Below are 17,621 nucleotides of genomic sequence, written 5' to 3' on the forward strand. Positions count from 1 at the left end.
TAAAATCCTTCTAAAAACTGTACTCAGATGATAATTGCATTGAAGAAACTATGGCAGTCTTTAGTTACCATGATAATAACTGCAACCTCAGTGCCTCTGGGACTTTGACAGGATGCTCTTCAATTTTATGCTGCATAGAAGAAAGACTTACATGCCAGCATACTCTTCAATTTCTGCAGTCTGGTCTTTGTTTAATTAAACAACTAATATCTTTTCTTTAGCCCTAATGATAAAGTGGGGATTTTTATGATTATTACTATAACTTCAATTAAAGCATTAAATCTGTTTGCTCTCTTGAAATAAAACAGTTGAGAGGAATTTCTTTTAATTATGCTGCACTTGTCCTCTGATGTCGACTCTGTGACATGCTCTGGCACTTTATTTGACATGCTTCATGCCCTGCTGCTGTGAAATGCAGTCTAGATACTGAAGCAAACTATCCTATAAAATGCTACATTGTAAATATAAACCTGCAGAAACCTCTTGGGAGGGCCTTTCTAAGCAAAAAATTAACACGTTCCATGATTCAGGCCTATAAAATGAAGAGTAGCCCTTGCTCTGGGTATTAATTTGCAGTGCAAACCCCTAAATCTCTACCTTGCATTGACTCGACTCTGGAATTGATACTCAGCACGGCAAAAATTGTCAGGCTTTTTTAAAATTATGTTTTTACTACCAAAACCCCCTGCACCTCCAAATAGAGACAAACTTGGACAAATGAATCTGTTTGTAACCCCCTATATCAAATATACCACCTGTGGAGGGGTTCTGTGATGAATATTTTTTAGGGAGCACCTGTGTTTCACTTGACTGTGGCTTTACTGTGTTGACTTCTGTTTGCTTTCCCCAAGAACCTCCGTATTTCACGGCTGAACCCCAGAATGTGATTTTGGCTGAGGTGGAGAAGGACGTGGACATCCTGTGCCAGGCCATGGGTGAGTGCACAAAAGTGATCCAACCTGGACTGATGGCATGTGGCTGTCCAGTTTGGAAGAAATCATCTGATAGAAACCTTATATGAACCTAAATCTCTGTAAGCTTCAACATTCAGAAGTCTGTTTTATTGCTGATTATCACAGATCCCATATACAAGGAAGAGGGTTGGCCTATCCCCTTGGAGAATTGGGCAGTTCTTGTAATTTAGTTTAAGTAGGAATAGTGCTGGCACGTTGATGTTTGTGGGGAGCACAAGTCCTGCTGCTGTTGCTCTGGGATCCTGCCTGTGCTTCAGAGTTGTCACTAGAGAAGAGATTTAAATATCTTGAGCCAGAAAATGGGCTGAGGGGAGAGTGTGATTATGGAACCCATCATCTGGAATGCAAACACTCCTTATTTTCAACAGTCCCAATGCCCTGTCTTCTAAAACTTAGGGAACTTTTATAGTGAATAGAAGTGTCAGCACCTCTGACATCTGAATGTAGTTATGAAATCTGCAGGAGGACTATTACAGGCAGTTTTTAATTGGTAGGTAGTTCATTAATATAAAAGGCTTCAAATGCCTAGAATTCCACGTGACTGAAATCATGTTTCAAGTTGAGTCCCACAGAAATGCAATCCCCACTTCTTTCAGCACCCTGGTAAGGCAGGAGACATTGTCATCATGTGTTTAGTGCAGGTTTCTCAAAGTCACCAAATTTCTACGTGACTCTGCTGAGGGACTGAACATTTTGTTGTCTCCCTTTCCCTGCTGCTGAATTGAAGAAGCAACTCACATAAAATGCCATGAGGTCCTTAGGGAAAAAGATCACATCCTTGATTAAAAAAGCACCCAGACCTAACTAGCAGCTTATTTGTGTGGTGTCTTCCTCCAAATCAGAGCCAATAAAGACATTTTTACTGCGTGATCGTGTTATTGCCACTATGATTTAAGCGTTTTTTCCCCGTGTTTTATGTAGGAAAGACTCAGTGCTGCTTTTCTACAAGGAATCTTTGCAAACTGTGTCATAAGCAAGTGCTTGTGTAAAGGGTGCTCTGGCTGATTTGGAGTTTCAGAAGCCTATGATGAGATCTCTTACAAAAAGCTTTTATGGAAATGAAGTTATCAGATGATAAGAGACAATGTCTTCTTGTTCATTAATAGCTTTTTAAGCAAAACACAGCAGGACCTGCTGTCAGTGGAGTTCCCCAGGAACCCATCTGCTGTCTCAAATTTTTTTCATGCATTAAAAAAATACAAATAAGACAACCCAACCCAGAACCTGGATGAACCAGGGACACCTGAGCTTGACTTCAACTCTTGCTTTGAGCAATTTAGTTCCCAAGGGGGTTAATGGGGCATTCATAACCATTCTCAGTGGAGATATGGGAACCCCTATTAAATTAAACAAAATTAATTATTTCTGTTCAACTCTTGTAGTGCACATCTGATTTGCTGATGAATGTAGTGCAGGAGCATGAAAACCTGTTTCCTTGTGGATTATTTTGTTGAGTATCTATGACACATATAAGAGGCAGGTACTGGAATTAAACATAGAGCAATTTTGATCTATTATTACACAGATCTGGAAATTGCCAGCACTTTAAAAGAGGGTAAATGAGGATTGCTGCCTCCCTGCTCCCAACTGGGAGAACAAAGCATTGGGGAAACTGCAGAGCTGCCCTCTACCTTTGCTACAAATGGGAGACAGACTGTATTTCCCCAGCCCCATCAGGTTCTGTGCACAAAGCCCATTTGCCAAGAATTCGTGCACTATGGATGTGTGAGAGACAGATTAATTTCACAGTATAAGCAGAGATTAACTGTAAATAAAATTGCAACTTGCAGCGACCAGCTCCCTGCTCCCTGTAATGGAGTTTCAGGGTATCAGGCCACAGGAACCAGGCTCTGCTGTTTATCTTCCAGCAGTGGCCGATGCTGCCTGAATGTTCAATGGCATTCCTTTAAATGCTCTTTCTCATTTGCTTGTGGAAGGTTTAGAGCTGCAGGCAGTGGTGGGGGTGTCTGGGGAGCGCAGTTAATTGGACTCCAGTTCTACCTGTTTAGAAAGTAGATGGTAGAGATGCTTTGGGGATTCCCCAGTAGCTCACTGGGATCTGGAGGAGGCGGTAAAAAATAAATAACAAAGATGACACAGTGAATATTCTGAGTCTTTCATCGAGGTTCTTAAGCTAAATTTGGCAGAGAGTCAAGCAGCTGCTTCACAGATGGAGGAGCTCAGCCTCGGGTTCCATAAGTTATTTGCCCAAGGTTACAGAAGAAGTGGCAAAGCCAGAACCAGCGGCTCTGTTTCCTGCCTTCCCTTCTCCCCCCCTGACACCAGATTATTTTGTCTGTGAGAAATGAATAGTGCTGCACACAACTGAGAAATAAGGTTATTTTATTTATTATTGCCAGTCTTTTGGGCACTCTCACCTCTCGAGCAGCAGGGTCGGGCCAATGCTGCCTGGAAAGGTAGAGTGCAAAAGGTCTTTAAAACATTTTCTTCTCTTCACAATTTTTTCACCAGAAGGTGTTCAGAGAAGAAAAGAAGCAAAATTCCATTTGGGGGTGTGTGGAGAGGAAAGGTTGTAAGGTGGGTAGAAGAGGAAGAGAAGAAAAGCCGTGTTTAACCATTTTTACAGCCAAACAGGTAGCAAAATTAGAAAAGAACGTGTGTGCAACTTGGAAGACAAACCTCTCTGGGAAGATCACTAAAACCCAAATGAATGCTGCTGACAGGCATCAGAGTGCTCAGATAAGATCCTATTATTCAGACTCATAACTTTGAGTGGAGGAAGATACCCGTAACTGAAATAGAGATGGTAATATTCAGTTTGTCAGCTGAGCTGGTGATAGGAAGGTGTATCTCAGAGTGATTATAGGATTAGAAGGTTTGCCAATACTGTTAGTAGAATGGGATTTATGGAATGACACCAATGTTAAAGGTTTGACTGTTCTGAATGCAGGATTTCATTATTTCCTTGGTGCCTATCAAGTCTAATGTGTGGGAAAATGGAGTTGCTATTATTTAAACTTGAAATAATTTCCAAGCTTCTCAGCATCAGGAGAACTATTCCATTTTGCATCATCTGTTTCTTCATTACTCAATGATAATTTGTATTTGCCCAGGAGGATTTTCAAGAGATGAATAACACTCTCACCGAGAATTGTGAACATTGAAATTTACTCTAATTCTGTGTATGGGCTGTTGTATGAAATTTAAATTATGCCTATTGCAAACTCCTGCACCACGTCTATTCTCTATCAGACAATGCACTTCTACATAGTGGGTTTCTTCCTGAGATGATTATCTGCATTATGAGTACATTTTATTTTATCCGCAGAACAAAAGCATCAGAGGTGATTGAAGCAAATTATACATGTTTATAAAAGTAACAACAGCAATTGGATGTTGTTTTTCAGTCGTTTCCTTACATTGTTTGTACATACATTCTTTCCAGAGTTAACACAGCTTTTGTCTCTATAAAGAGAATAAGTATACTGAGAGAAGATGTGAATGGAAGTATAACACAGTAGTATTTAACTTGGGGAGTTTTAAAATCATAATGATGATTATATAGATCTTCCCATGGCACTTTAGCTCTCAGAACATCAAGTGACTGCCAGCATTGCAGTGAAATTCATTGTCTGCAGATGCTCAATTCATCAGTGACATCCCATCCTGCTTGCTTCGGTGACACTTCTTCCCTATTTGGGCAAATTTCATTCCCCCGTGAATTTAAGTTTGTGGTCTCTTACCTTATTACAAAAGATTGTGTAGGTCTGAGGCTTTAAGTGAAAAGTGTTCAAAAACACCCCAAGTGCTGTGCCCAGCTCTGGACCCTCTGTTCAGGAAGGACATTGAGGGGCTGGAGTGTGTCCAGGGAAAGGAATGGATGGGTCTGGAGTGTAAATCCTGTAAGGAGAGGCTGAAGAAACTGGGGAGAGCTCAGCCTGGAGAAAAGGAAGAGCAGGGAGACCTTCTTGCTCTCCACAACTCCCTGACAGGAGGTTGTAGCGAGTTTGGGGTCGGGCTCTGCTCCCAGGGAGCAACGGGCAGGATGAGAGGAAACGGTGTTCAGCTGTGCCAGAGGAGGGTCAGGCTGGATATCAGGAGGAATTTCTTCCCAGAAAGGGTGATCAGACATAGGAAGAAGGTGCCCAGGAAGATGATGATCTTGGAGGTTTTTTCCAATTTTAATTACTCAGTGATTATCTAATCACATCATAAAATACCTGCCTCTCTTCTGATCTCTGCACAGAACCCCCAGCATTTGATCCAGTAGGGATTTCTGAGATGTAAAGAAAAAACATTGTCTGATATGAGCAGTGGGATGGGAACAGCTGTCTAAGACTGTTCTAGGCCCCTGACATCTCTTGAGGAAAAGAGAATCTTACATTATTTGTGTATAATAAATTTACAGCCACTTCATCCCAGCTGACGGGGACATGACAGCAACAAAAATATGTGTGAAATAACTGTGTCAGGGTTTGTGGAACATGCACATGAAAGAAAACAGGAATAAATGGGACCGTAAGTTTTATCTAGGCTAGGAATTTTATTTCTCTTTATGCCTTCTTTTTTCAAATAGCAGGTAAAGCTTGAGACCGAATAAAAATAATAATAATTTAAAGCTATCCTATTGTTGGCAATATGTTGTTTGTGCATCGGCTCAAACTAAGCTGCTAAATTGGGACTCAAGTACAGCCATGTGAGCACTTCATTTTTCATGTGTTATTTGCCATTTCCTTTGTATTTCTGCTATCTTACTACAGAAGCACAGAGGAATTTTATTTGGGATGGAACAGTCTTACAGACTGGCTGTATTGCCACTCTGCTGCTGTTTAAGGAGCACGATTCTGGCTTTCAACATGAAATTGCTCCAAATCTTATTTTGTAGTAGCATGAAATATGATTGGGTGAAGAAAGTAATTTGATAACATGTTTTCTCAACATTCCCCCTTAGCATTTGCTGGTTTTATTCCCTCATGTCCTGCAGTGTGTTATTACCATTGATAATGTGAGATGCAGCCTCCATCTAAAGCAGCTTGGAAAAAACATAAATAATTGGCGTAGAAAGACGGGAAGACAGGGATATGACATAAACACGCTTTGCAAAGGCTAACAGTGGTTTATTTTTGCTTGAGCAGGCGTTCCCATCCCCACCCTGGTGTGGTACAAGGACTCAGTTCCCCTGAGCAGGCTGGAGAACCCCCGGTACAAGGTGCTGCTGAGCGGGGGGCTGCGCATCCACGCGCTGCGGCCACAGGACGCCGGCATCTTCCAGTGCTTCGCCAGCAACCAGGCTGGGGAGATCCACACCTACACCTACCTGGACGTCACCAGTGAGTCAAGAGAGGTGGCACAGGGTGGGGCGGGAGGTGTCATCCCTGTAGGTGACCCCATGCCCATCACGTTTCTCTCAGCTGCTTTAGTTCAACCCACAGAACATTGATTTCTTGTCAAGGGTAGCTGCCCCTGCTATAAGGAAACCCAAAATTCCCCTGTGGCCTCAGCACGGTCTGCTGAGTCGTGTGGAAAAGCTCTCCATGACATCAGGAGAGCTTGGCTGGAGGTGAACTCCCCTATTTCACACAGCAAAAAGAGATCTAAGTGAAAAGAAGAAAAAAATTAATTGTGAAATACTTTTATCTTTCTTTCATATTTCTACTCTAATGTAATTCCATTCTGAACTTGAGTTACTGCCTCGTGGTTGTGCATGCTATCATTTTATTTGCCTTTGTCTGCAACTGCATTTGGTCAGGGAAAAGAAAGAAAGTTCAAGTTAAATGTCTTTTTTGGCCGAAAAGTCGGATTAAATGGTTTTGCTAATGAAGTGCATGCTTCTCTATGGAAGAGTTACAAATCCTAGTAGTCTCTTTTAACAGTGATTATTAACAGTCATTTCTGTAATATTAAACTTCCCTTCAGGAAGCTGATTTTTAGCCCAAGAGCACTTTGCACATACTGACCAGAATTCCTACTGACCTCAGAAAATAAATCAGCCCCAGTTCAATATAGATCTAGGAAACTGCAGGAGAAAAACTGCAATAAAATGCAACTGGGGGAAAATAAGAGAGAAAGAAACTTAGAAAATGTCTTGGAGAAGGCTCAGGTTCTAAATTCTTTTGGCTGACATTTAAGTTTCAAAGTTAATGCCTTTCTCAAGTCACTTTTCATCTTAAAGAACTCTGTTATGAAGATTAAGGAAAATAGTTTTGTTTATCTAGATTTCTCAAGTTCCCCCCGAACACCCATTTTGAGCTTTATCTTCCTTTTTCTTTAACCTGTCTCATTTGTAGAGGTACAAGCACTGATAGATTTTTATTTCCTGTGTAGGTAATAAACAGGATTAGGCAATTCCTGGGAGATGAATAAGAAAAGGTTACAGTCATTGCTGAAAGGTTTTCATGTCTTACTGTCATGTCCTTCTCCATGATCAGCTCTATAAAAAAGTGGATGTAAAGTAGTCCACGGTAATAGTTAAAGGATCTTTCTGAGAGGGTGAGGCGTTGAGTTTGTTTGAATTTTTTATTCTAGACATCAAGCCAGCCTTTATCCAGCCCCCGGAGGACACCACAGTCACTGAGGGGATGACAGCAGTGCTGACCTGTGAAGTTTCAGGGGCTCCACGCCCTGCCATCTCCTGGAAGAAAGGTAGCCAGTTATTACCTCGTAGAAGATCTGTAATCCACATTTTCCTGTCCATTCCTGTTACTGAGATCCTGTAGATCCATCCAGTGCCTCTTTCCCCCTTCCCCTGCGCAGCGGGTTTGCTGTGGGGCCACCATGTAGCAGTGGCCTGTAGCCCTGGTTTCATGCCTGAGATGTTTTGGTTTTCTGAAATTCTTTTCCCAGGAAGTTTTCTGTTAACAAAGGAAGTGTTTTTGTAACTGTAACTTTGTTTACGTTCTTTTCCCTGGGAGGGACTTCTTCTTGATGTCCCTCTGCTCTGACCAATGTGAGTGAAGAGGTTTGTCTTCTTGTCACCAATCAAACTGGTCTGTGTGGAATAGTATAAAAGGGAGACACATCCCAAAAATAAAGGAGTCATTTTCAGCCTTCTGAAGTTTGGAGTCTGTGTCGTCGTGGTGTAAAACACCATCAGTGGCCTGGGCAGGATGTAACATTTGGGAAGAGCTGGAATTGCAGTCCCTGCTCCCAGCTGACACTAACCATGCTGCTTCCCTCCCTGTGTGTGTTTCAGGAGAGCAGATCTTAGCCAGTGGCTCTGTGCAGATCCCTCGCTTCCTTCTCCTTGAGTCTGGAGGGCTCCAGATAACGCCCGTGTTCCTGCAGGATGCCGGCAACTACACTTGCTGTGCAGCCAACTCTGAAGGAGCTCTGAATGCTTTTGTGATGCTGACAGTCTGGAGTAAGGATAATGCTTTGTTTAAAGTCTAACTTTAATCAAGTATTAATCAGTTTTTGTTGTATGCTCAGGAAATTTTCGTAAGTAATTATGCTTTTCTCATTAATAGAGTTACTTGTGTGATTTAATAGGAATAATGTGTCTATTTTAGGAAGCCCATCACAAATACCCTTTTTGTTTGGGGAATTATGCATATAAATCTCTATTTTGTGAAAGGAAGTGTATTTAAATAGAGCTTCAATCACAATTACAGTTTTACTCAGATTTTGCTTTGGCGTCTCATGTTGCAAGTCCGAGCTTTTAACTTGTAAGATTTGGCTGTTTGCAGATAGTTCCTGCCTCCAGGAGTCTGCAGGCAGCACACACCAGTCCGTGCTGGTACTGAGGCTGTGGCCACAGTCACAACAGATAGGATTTTCCTTACTCTTTTGTATTTTTTCTGGCTCTGGGTGCTGTTGGAAACCAAATCAAAATGCAGCAGATTTCAACTAACCCCTCACGCTACAGACTGGTGTGGGACAGGACATCCCCTGAAATGGTTTTGATCAACTTTCCCTTGATCTCTCTATTTTTTTGCTTCTTCTGCTGGGGAAGTGAGTCTGATCCAAGAGGTTCACCTGAGTTACTCCTAAGTGAGTTAAATTGAAGTGTAACATGGTTTTTGCTACTTGAGGTGCAAAATAATGATCTGTGAGCTGGGACTGAGAGCAACTGAAAATAATGAAGAACATGAGGATTAATACAGAAATGTTGTGGCCTTTCTCCTCTCCAGCACCTGAAGTACTGATTGTGCTGCTGATGTGTGGTGCATATTTGGCATTTATTAATCCCCAAACTCTGCAAGCTAGATCAGCCACGTTTTTCCTTTTGAACTTGGGAATACCTGAAAACATTTCTGGCAGTATCTGTAATGTATTTGTGCCATGTGGCCATCGTGTTTATGTCTAATTGACATCACAGACTTGGTAAAAATATCAGCAGGGTGTAAATTGAATGATATCCAGGTGTATGGATCAAGTAAAGAGATCCTTCCTATTAATTATCAAAGCTATGTTTCTTACAGATATTAAAGATAGTTCCTGTTCATTGTACTGAATAAGGGGAAGAGAAGTGAATATAACCTAATGTTTGTGTAGCAACAGCACCATTATAAAGCCAAAAGTCTGACATAGGTACATCAGGAGTAATGCTAAAAATTCCATGCTGTTTAGAGTCAGCTTTTGATTTTGCTGATGGTCCCTTCTTGTGCATGTGTGAGATATCACAGTAGATGCTGATTATCTCTGTAGGGATTTGGGACTTATTAACATTATCCACATATCTTCCATGCTCATCCCGGTTGTCTCCCTGCCTCAGCCGATGCTCTCTGCTGCTGCTCCCGTGTGTGACACATAATGGGGATCATTCTCACCGGATCTGGTTGCTGTAGTTACAGCAATTATTGTGTTCTGAGCCTCCAGGAGGGGCTTGAGTAAGGATGTTCTGAAACATTTGAGTAAACAACATACCTTTTTGATATGGAAGATTTTTTTTCTTCCAGGAGCTCTTCCGCTGTCCTGGAGTTGGTGAAGTTGTGGGGTGCTGTTTAAGTTTACCTTTTTCTCAGTATTTTTAAGTGCGGGGTTTTTTTGCACAGATTTTCCTTGGTCTTGTTTGTGTTTTTGCCTCTCCAAACAGCGTGGCTCATTTCCTGACTCAGTGTTTGCTTCCACACAACCGTTAAGACTTTAGGGAGTTGCCGCAGACACTTGCACAAGCCCAAGGAGAGTTCAGAGAGCTTTACCATTCTTCTCCTCTGGACTCAACCCGTGCCCTGTGCTGCTGTGCCTCTCCGCACCCCACAGCGTGTCACCTGTGCCACAACGTCTTTAGAGAGAGGGGAACCTTCCCAGCAGAGGCTTGAAGCGCGGTGTCCCGCCTGCTCTGAATGACAAAGCCTCGGTGGCTGCTCCGCGAGTGAATAGCCGAGGCGAAAGGCTCTCATTTCACCTGAGCCGTGCTTTGTGTTCCTTTCAGATCGCACTTCCATTGTCCGCGCTCCCGAGGACAGCACGGTGATCAAAGGAACCACGGCCACCCTGCGCTGCGAGGCCACTCACGACCCCAGAATTTCGATCAGGTTGGTGGTGCCACTCCTCGTTCGTGCGGGTTCATCCCGGCTTAATTTTATAAGCTGTACGAATAGCGTTAGGTGAAAAGTTTCAGGACCCCAGATTTTCACACCAAACCCCTGATTACTGCATTATAAGGTTGTACACTGCATCATTAATCATATAAATCCCATCTTCCATTTCAGCCTTATGTATTATTTACAATGAGCTATGTTCCACTTCATGACTTCAATATAGCCTTCCATGATTTTACTGTCAAGGTTAATACACTATCAATAAAACCAACTTGTCAGAGGCTGATACTTAATGAGAGTAAAAGCCAAAGAGAAGGAATAGGATTTCAGAAGTGTTTACTCTGGGGTGCATAAAAGCCACACTAGAGATGCCCATGATTTTGGAAACATCTCAATAACTTGGGCGTATACTCTGTTCCAACCGTGTAAAGGAAACCAGAATTTGTCTGGACTATTAAAATTTGGATTAGAGCATTTAGAGGAAGCTCAAAACTTGAAAACAAATTTGCCCTGAAAATTAATGTATTCTGAAAGCAATACAAATGAAATAAAATGCAGGGAAGAGCTTGGAGAGTGCTTGAAGGATGAATTGCAGAAAGAACTTCAGAAAGAAAGATATGGGTATAAAAATTTCAGTTAGAGGTGGGAAACTGTGGGCCTGTGGGCTCTCCACACGTCTGTGACATATTGGGAGGTGTGTTCTTGATATGTGAGCTCCAGCAAACCTTCAACAAGTTTCTGATCCTGGCAGTCCAATGTTTCAGAGCCTTGGCAGAGCTGGGCCAACACCCACCATTAACTGCAGAGTTAATGTTCTGGTGGGGGTGAACTTAAGAACTTGGACATTTATGAGTACTCCATCTTTTCCTTGTAAAATACATCAAATCTCGGATGGAATTACATTTTTCATTCTGGTCGCTTGATCTAAAACTTAAATTTGTAAAAGGCACTGCTCTTGGAAGCAGCTGCAGGGGCCTGTCATTTTTAACATGTCATGACAGGAGCTGATCCCTTCCAGCAGAGTTAAAATAAATCTATTCTGGTGTTCTTACGAGTAATCAATAACTGAAACATTGTAATACTCAGGTACCTTTGGAAGAAGGACAGCATTGTAATAAATCCATCCAGCAGTTCCAGGATCACAGTGGAGAAAGACGGGACCCTCCTGATCAGCCAGACGTGGTCGGGTGACATCGGGGATTACACCTGTGAGGTCATTTCTTCCGGAGGAAACGACTCCAGGACAGCTCGGCTGGAAGTGATGTGAGTACTCCAGCTTAAATATTCACTACGCTGGGCTTCAAACAATCTCAGGGATATTTCTAGCATTCAGTTGTAAGTGGAGAGTCAGCAGCTCTGATTTTTTAGTGTGGGTGGGGTTTTTTTTGTTTTGTTTTTTGATTTTGTTTTGTTTTGTTTTTAAGGGAAATTAAGGCTGTTTCATTGCTAATGAAATTCCTTTGATCTCCTGGCTGAGCCTGCTTTGAGCAGGAGTTTGGACCAGAGACCTCTTAAGGTCCCTTTAAACCTGGATCCTTCTATCACCCCATGCTGCAGGGCTTTCCCATGAAGCCCAGGTGCTGTGGTGTGATGCCAAAGTTTTGAAACAAGAAAATGTTTTCTTCCTTTTAGTATTTTTTCTCTGTTAAACATTTATCAGAATAGCTGGTCCCTGGATGGGCATAGCTTACTCCTGCATTCTCTATATGCATCATTTTTCAGGAAAAAAAATATTCTTATGGATGACTTTCTTTATTCCTATGGATCTTTAAAAATAAAAACAAGAAAATGTTTGAAGTGCCATTCAGTTCTGGAAAAGGATTATAAAAATGTCATTACATGGTTCCATATTTTCTATTTCTGTCATTCCACTGGGGTGAAGTGCACTTCCATTTTATTTTTATCACTAAAAGCAACAGCTGTGGGTTTGGTACGTGTGTGGAGCAGATCAAATGAAAAAAAAAAGAAAAAAAAAAAAAGGTGGTAATGTTTTATGTAGAGTTTTTTATTTATTTATTTACTCGAGTAGTGCTGCACGCTTTAATTTAACTAAAATTGCATCTGTTTCTGCTGGTCATGCCTGATGTCTCAGAGAAGATGGCAATTGTGTGGTTGGCAGTGTAATGAGTTCACCTCTGAGATTTGCTGTGCAGAGGGCTGTTTGATACAGCATCATTCTGACAGTGCCAAGGCTCCATCAGATGCCCATTTTCCGAGAGCGGTCATACATTCTTTTTCTAATTAAGCACTCCTCAGCTCTCCTCCCGCAGTGCATTTTACTGCTGGTTGGAATCCAAGAGCAGAAGACAATTCAGAATATATTGCTGCTACATAACCATGCTCGCTGTTCTCTGAGGCGGTTTTTGAATGGAGGGCAGAAAATCACAGAGTAAAGACTGAAAAGAATGTTAAAGCTTGGACTTTGTTTCAAAGCTATAAATATGTGCTAAACACTTCAGCAGCGGGACGGCTTCCTAATGGTGAAGAGCAAAAGCTGCCCTGTGCAGACTAGTAGAGCACAGGGAATTGGATTTACTTGCAGTTCCCCACTGACCACTGAGGAGCTTCTTTTATGGTCCATGAGATCTGGGCTGGAAGTTGTTCGGGAGAAGCTCATCCTGTGTGCACTGCTGAGGCACCCCAGCTGTTCCAGCTGTGTTGGCTGGCTCTCCATGCACTGGGACTGCCTCTTAATCCTGCATCATCTCTACTTCCTTTGGTGTTCTGTTGCTGATCACCCATCTCCTGTTTTTCCTGGAGGAATTAAAGCCATCTATCAGACCCACTCTTTTCAGAGAAGTCAAGTAACTGATAAGTCACTCAATAATACCTTGAATTGTGACATTTCATTTCAAAGCAGGGCTGCAGGTAGTGCAATACTGCCAGAGAACATTGCATTTCCTTGCAGCTTTCATCATTATCGTTTGGCTCAGCAGCACAGATCTGCGAGGAAGAGTGATACACGATACCACAGGAGTGAAATGAAGAAGAAAATATGTGGAAAGGAAACGTCTGAAAGCAAAGCTTAAATTAAATTCCAGCTTGTATAGGAATGACAGATCTGTAACATTCCCCGTGCTCCCAGATAATTCCCTTGTGCAGAGCATTAACAAACAGGGCATGCACGTTCCCATCGATGAGCACTCACACTTCAGTGCCTTGAGGAGCACTAATGTCAGACAAGTGTTCAAAGGTGCCCTCTCACCCACTTACAGACTGGAGCAGTCACCAATGGATAGTCCTGGGTCCCACACAGCCTTGCCTGACAACTCCACATCTCTGCCCACCTTGTTCTCCCCCAGGAACCAGCATGTCCCTCCTCCACCTCCTGCCCGTCAAGAGGAATTTCCAAAGGCACAAATGAGTTTGTTACTGATTTCTGTTCAAACCAATTCAATTGAAAACCGTCGACCTTCAGCTTATTTAATCTCTGAGTGGTCCAGTTTTCAAATCTCTGAAAAGAAGGAAAGAAAACTCTCTCTTCCCTGGCCTCCCCTTGGTGGAAGTCAGGCTTGGGGACAAAGGTGGTGCTCCTTGCTGGAAGAAGCTGCACTGATAGCACATTGGTGCTGCAGTCAGGATGGATCATCTTCCTCAGCATGAAAGAAGAAATAAAATATTTGCAAAGGAAAGCCAGAAAACTAATGAAGAACTTGCTAAAGTGCAGCCAAAGGTTACCTTGCTCATCAATTTTGCACTGATGGTACTTGGGCACAGAAACTAATTGCTAGTCAAGATACTCTATTCATTCATTTGTCTTCCCACTAAATGTGTTTATTCTCCATGTACATCACTTGATTTGATTTGCATGAGGTAAAACATTTGCGAGTGATGTTTCTATTCTGCAAGAGATAGATTTTAATTTTACACTGACTTCTCCTAGTAGAGTTTCTCAACTGCATATCAGAAACATTTGGTGATGAGCCCCCCGCTTCTCTTGCATCCTTGCAAGTCACAGGGTTTGATCCTGAAAGTAATTGCATGTTATGAAACATCCCAGCTTCATTTAGCTTACTTTATAGTCCTGTAAACACCACCCTGAAATATGAAAAAAAGGCTTGTTCCTAAAGCTGCATAAGCTGAGTTATCACCATGTATCACTCACCTGATGGGAAACTGTGCTGATTCCAGCTCAAAGTATCCTGAGGATTCTCAGGATGTATAAAATATGCAGAATTACCACTGTCTGTGCCTGATGATACCCACTGCTCAATATCAGCCCGTCTGCAGCCCATGCTAGAGGATCTCTTTGTTGAATGAATGTGACTGCAAAGTATGGCAATGCTGCATTGTTGGAAAAGCAAAGCCCTCTACAAGCCTCTGTTATGTCACAACATATCGTAAAATCTTTTAGGCTCTTTTTCTATGCAAAAATATAGGGAGGACAATGTAATACAAAAATAGGCAATTTATTCCTGGCAGCGAGTTCATCTTCTTTCAGTTCCCTTTCATCAGAGAAAGAGTTATTATTGTTCTGTCTTCTTCAAAAGCAGGAGAGGGGAGCTAAGCACTTATAATAAACCCCAGTGGGTTGCCAGGAATGCACAGTATTGCCTTTGTCAGCCATCTATCCATGAATTTGGATACCCTTTTTACTGGAGTATTTATAATTGCTGCTTCTTCCAATTTCTTCTCAGTAGATCCCATAAAAAAATTATTGCTAAAATTAAAATCGGTATGGCCAATGCAGGGTAAGAGATAAAAATGTAAGAATGACAAAAATGTCCTGATACAAATGTAACTTGATGCAGATCCCACATTTCTTGATTCCAATAGCCCATCTCTTCTCCTTTCTCCAGGGAGAGAAAGCAGAAGGAATGTCAAACTTGAAAATATATTATTCCTTCCTCACTGGAAAGAAGGCTTCTATTTATTTTTCCAAGCTCTCTATTGAGATGTCATCCAAGAATCAAGGTTCACTGCTGAGTCTGAGTGCACTTGATACTCAAAGGAGAAATATCACCCAGAAATGCATTTGGAAATAAATGCCATTGTGTCTGTTTGTCATTGAGGGTAGAGCAGGAATGTAGGTGTTTTCAGCAAAAAGAAAGCATAAAATTCAAACCCCTTTCCCAAGTCATCTCCAGGTCTGAGCAGATTGAAATGGGGAATAAATCTGTGCACTCTGGAACTCGGCAACCCTTTAATTCCAAAAATTCCCCTTGTTACAGACCTGTGAGAGACAAAGAGCCTCAGAACTCGGGGCTGCCTGGCACAAATTCTTCCTGCGTTTATAAATTGGAGAGGATTCTTTTGCAAGAGAAACTGCGAGGTCCTGAGCAACAGTTGCCACGTTTGTTAATTTAAACCATTATTAACTTGTAGGAGCAGAGCCATCAGGGCTGAGTGCTGCATTCCCCTCCTGCCTCAGCCCGGTGCCGTTATCGGTCCTGGCAGATGAACCAGCTGCTCCTGAGCAGACCCTGCCTGCTGGACCTGACTGAGGGAATCGTTTATGGAACAGGAGCAGGGCTTTTCACAAACTTGTTTAATCTCCTGTGCCTTTTTAGTAATCCCCTCTTCAGTCACAGTCTCTCTTATTACCTGCTGTTGGACCATTTTTCTCAGAAGTCTCCCCAAACCACGTCTGGTTTATTTTTCTCAGCAAATAGTCTGCTTTTAGCTAATTTTATAAAACACTCTATGTGTTTGCTGAGTGAATTTTTCAGCTGCCCTCTGGCAGTGATGAGCTGACTCAAAACATTAGGGTTTCTGTTTTGAGCATGTATCATCTGCAACTGGCTAATATTTCTCTCCCAGATTGTCACAGTGACTTCATGTTCTTTTCTTGCAAATGCACTATTTTAATTGCTTTGTCAGAGTTCCCTCAGGTCACCTTGGTGGCAATGCCATTAACCCTGGGCTTATCTATCAATTACAGATTTTAAAGTGTCCATGGACATATTTTGCTATCACATAAAATAAGTTATGGAAAACTTGCCTCCATGCAACTCTTCAGCATTAGAAAAATGAGGTTTTAAGATACTCTATATTGAAAAACTTTCATATATTTCCTGTTGGGGCTTCAGTGAACAAAAGAAAGATAATGATGGAATTACACTTTGCATGTCTGGTCAAGGTCTGTTCGGTGCTCTGGGCGTTACTGTCCTAAAGCTCATCCACTTTCTTGGTGCTGACCAGTTCTAGTCTGAGGTCCTCCTCACCCTGAGAAAGGGTTGAAATTAGAATTTTCTGCAATAATTTCTTGAGTGTGAGAAGCAAGTAAAAGTAATCCTCTTAAAGGAAAAATAGAAGCAGTGATCTCTTTGGGGAATGTGAATATTCATGATGGTGGTACAGGTCTCATTTATCATCCCTTCCACAGGGTATGTGGTAGCAAATGAGAAGGAGACGAAGTGTAAGTGCATGCTAAAGTAGAAATTACTACTTATTAATCTCTGCTTTTGCATCCTACAATGAGAGAGGTACACTCCTGTGCTGAAATGTCTTTGTAGCTTTAAATATTTATTTCTGTCCAGGTGTGTTTCTTAGGCACTTGTTCTGTCTGCCTCGAGGGGTTTAAATCTGTGAGCACCATCTGTTGCTGTTCAGCATGGACGCGTTTGGGTAAAGACAAAGCCAGTATTTGTGATATTTGTGGATGGGTGTCCCGGGTGGAGGCGGCAGCTCACGCTACTCAATCTCTGTCTGAACAGAAAGTGCCCATTTCCCTCGTGCTGCTGCTGATTGTCCTTGTCAGTCTGAGAGAATAATCTACTAAACCCAAATCCTAAGCAAACAAAACCTCAGGTTTTAACCCAGTTTGTGCATTTAAAAAACAGGGAAAAGGAAGTCTCCTCTCTTCTTCAAAAGTCTTCTGAGTCCTGTGCGCTTGGAAGGGACCTTTAAGTCTTTCTTAAGTCTTTTAAAGTCTTTCTTTCCTAAAAGAGCTTTAAGTCTTTCTTAAATGTGTAGTGTCTATCTTCAAATGAGCTGTTAATTGAGCCCTTCTAATGTATGGGACATCAAGAGCAGCAAATGCACACCTTGAAAATACCCATAACATATACCGGGAGTGCTCATTTGCTGCCCAGGAAAGCAGATCCATGGGGATAATCTGCTGTGAGCTCCCCCTCTGCCATTCCTCCCACACTGCTGCTTCTGTGGCCATCGTCTTCCAGGAGGAGCTGGAGCCACAGTCCCTCTCTGAGCTCTTCCCCACAGGGACTGGTGATAAATGAAGTGGGGACTGGGACTTGTGTGA

The 17,621-nt window shown here is 42.1% G+C and overlaps 1 protein-coding gene across 1 annotated transcript in view; it reads left to right on the top strand.

Annotated features, from left to right (window-relative positions):
- SDK1 (sidekick cell adhesion molecule 1) overlaps positions 1-17,621 on the top strand; it is a 391,467-nt gene that overhangs the window by 243,163 nt on the left and 130,683 nt on the right. The window contains exons 9-14 of the mRNA XM_066198540.1: positions 852-935; positions 6,071-6,265; positions 7,461-7,577; positions 8,128-8,295; positions 10,309-10,411; positions 11,504-11,680. Coding sequence (XP_066054637.1) covers positions 852-935; positions 6,071-6,265; positions 7,461-7,577; positions 8,128-8,295; positions 10,309-10,411; positions 11,504-11,680 — 844 coding nt within the window. The remainder of the gene's footprint in view (positions 1-851; positions 936-6,070; positions 6,266-7,460; positions 7,578-8,127; positions 8,296-10,308; positions 10,412-11,503; positions 11,681-17,621) is intronic.

This window comes from Chamaea fasciata, unplaced genomic scaffold (genome assembly GCF_029207755.1).
Source record: "Chamaea fasciata isolate MVZ Bird 193981 ecotype frontalis unplaced genomic scaffold, bChaFas1.0.hap1 SCAF_16, whole genome shotgun sequence".
NCBI lineage: Eukaryota > Metazoa > Chordata > Aves > Passeriformes > Sylviidae > Chamaea > Chamaea fasciata.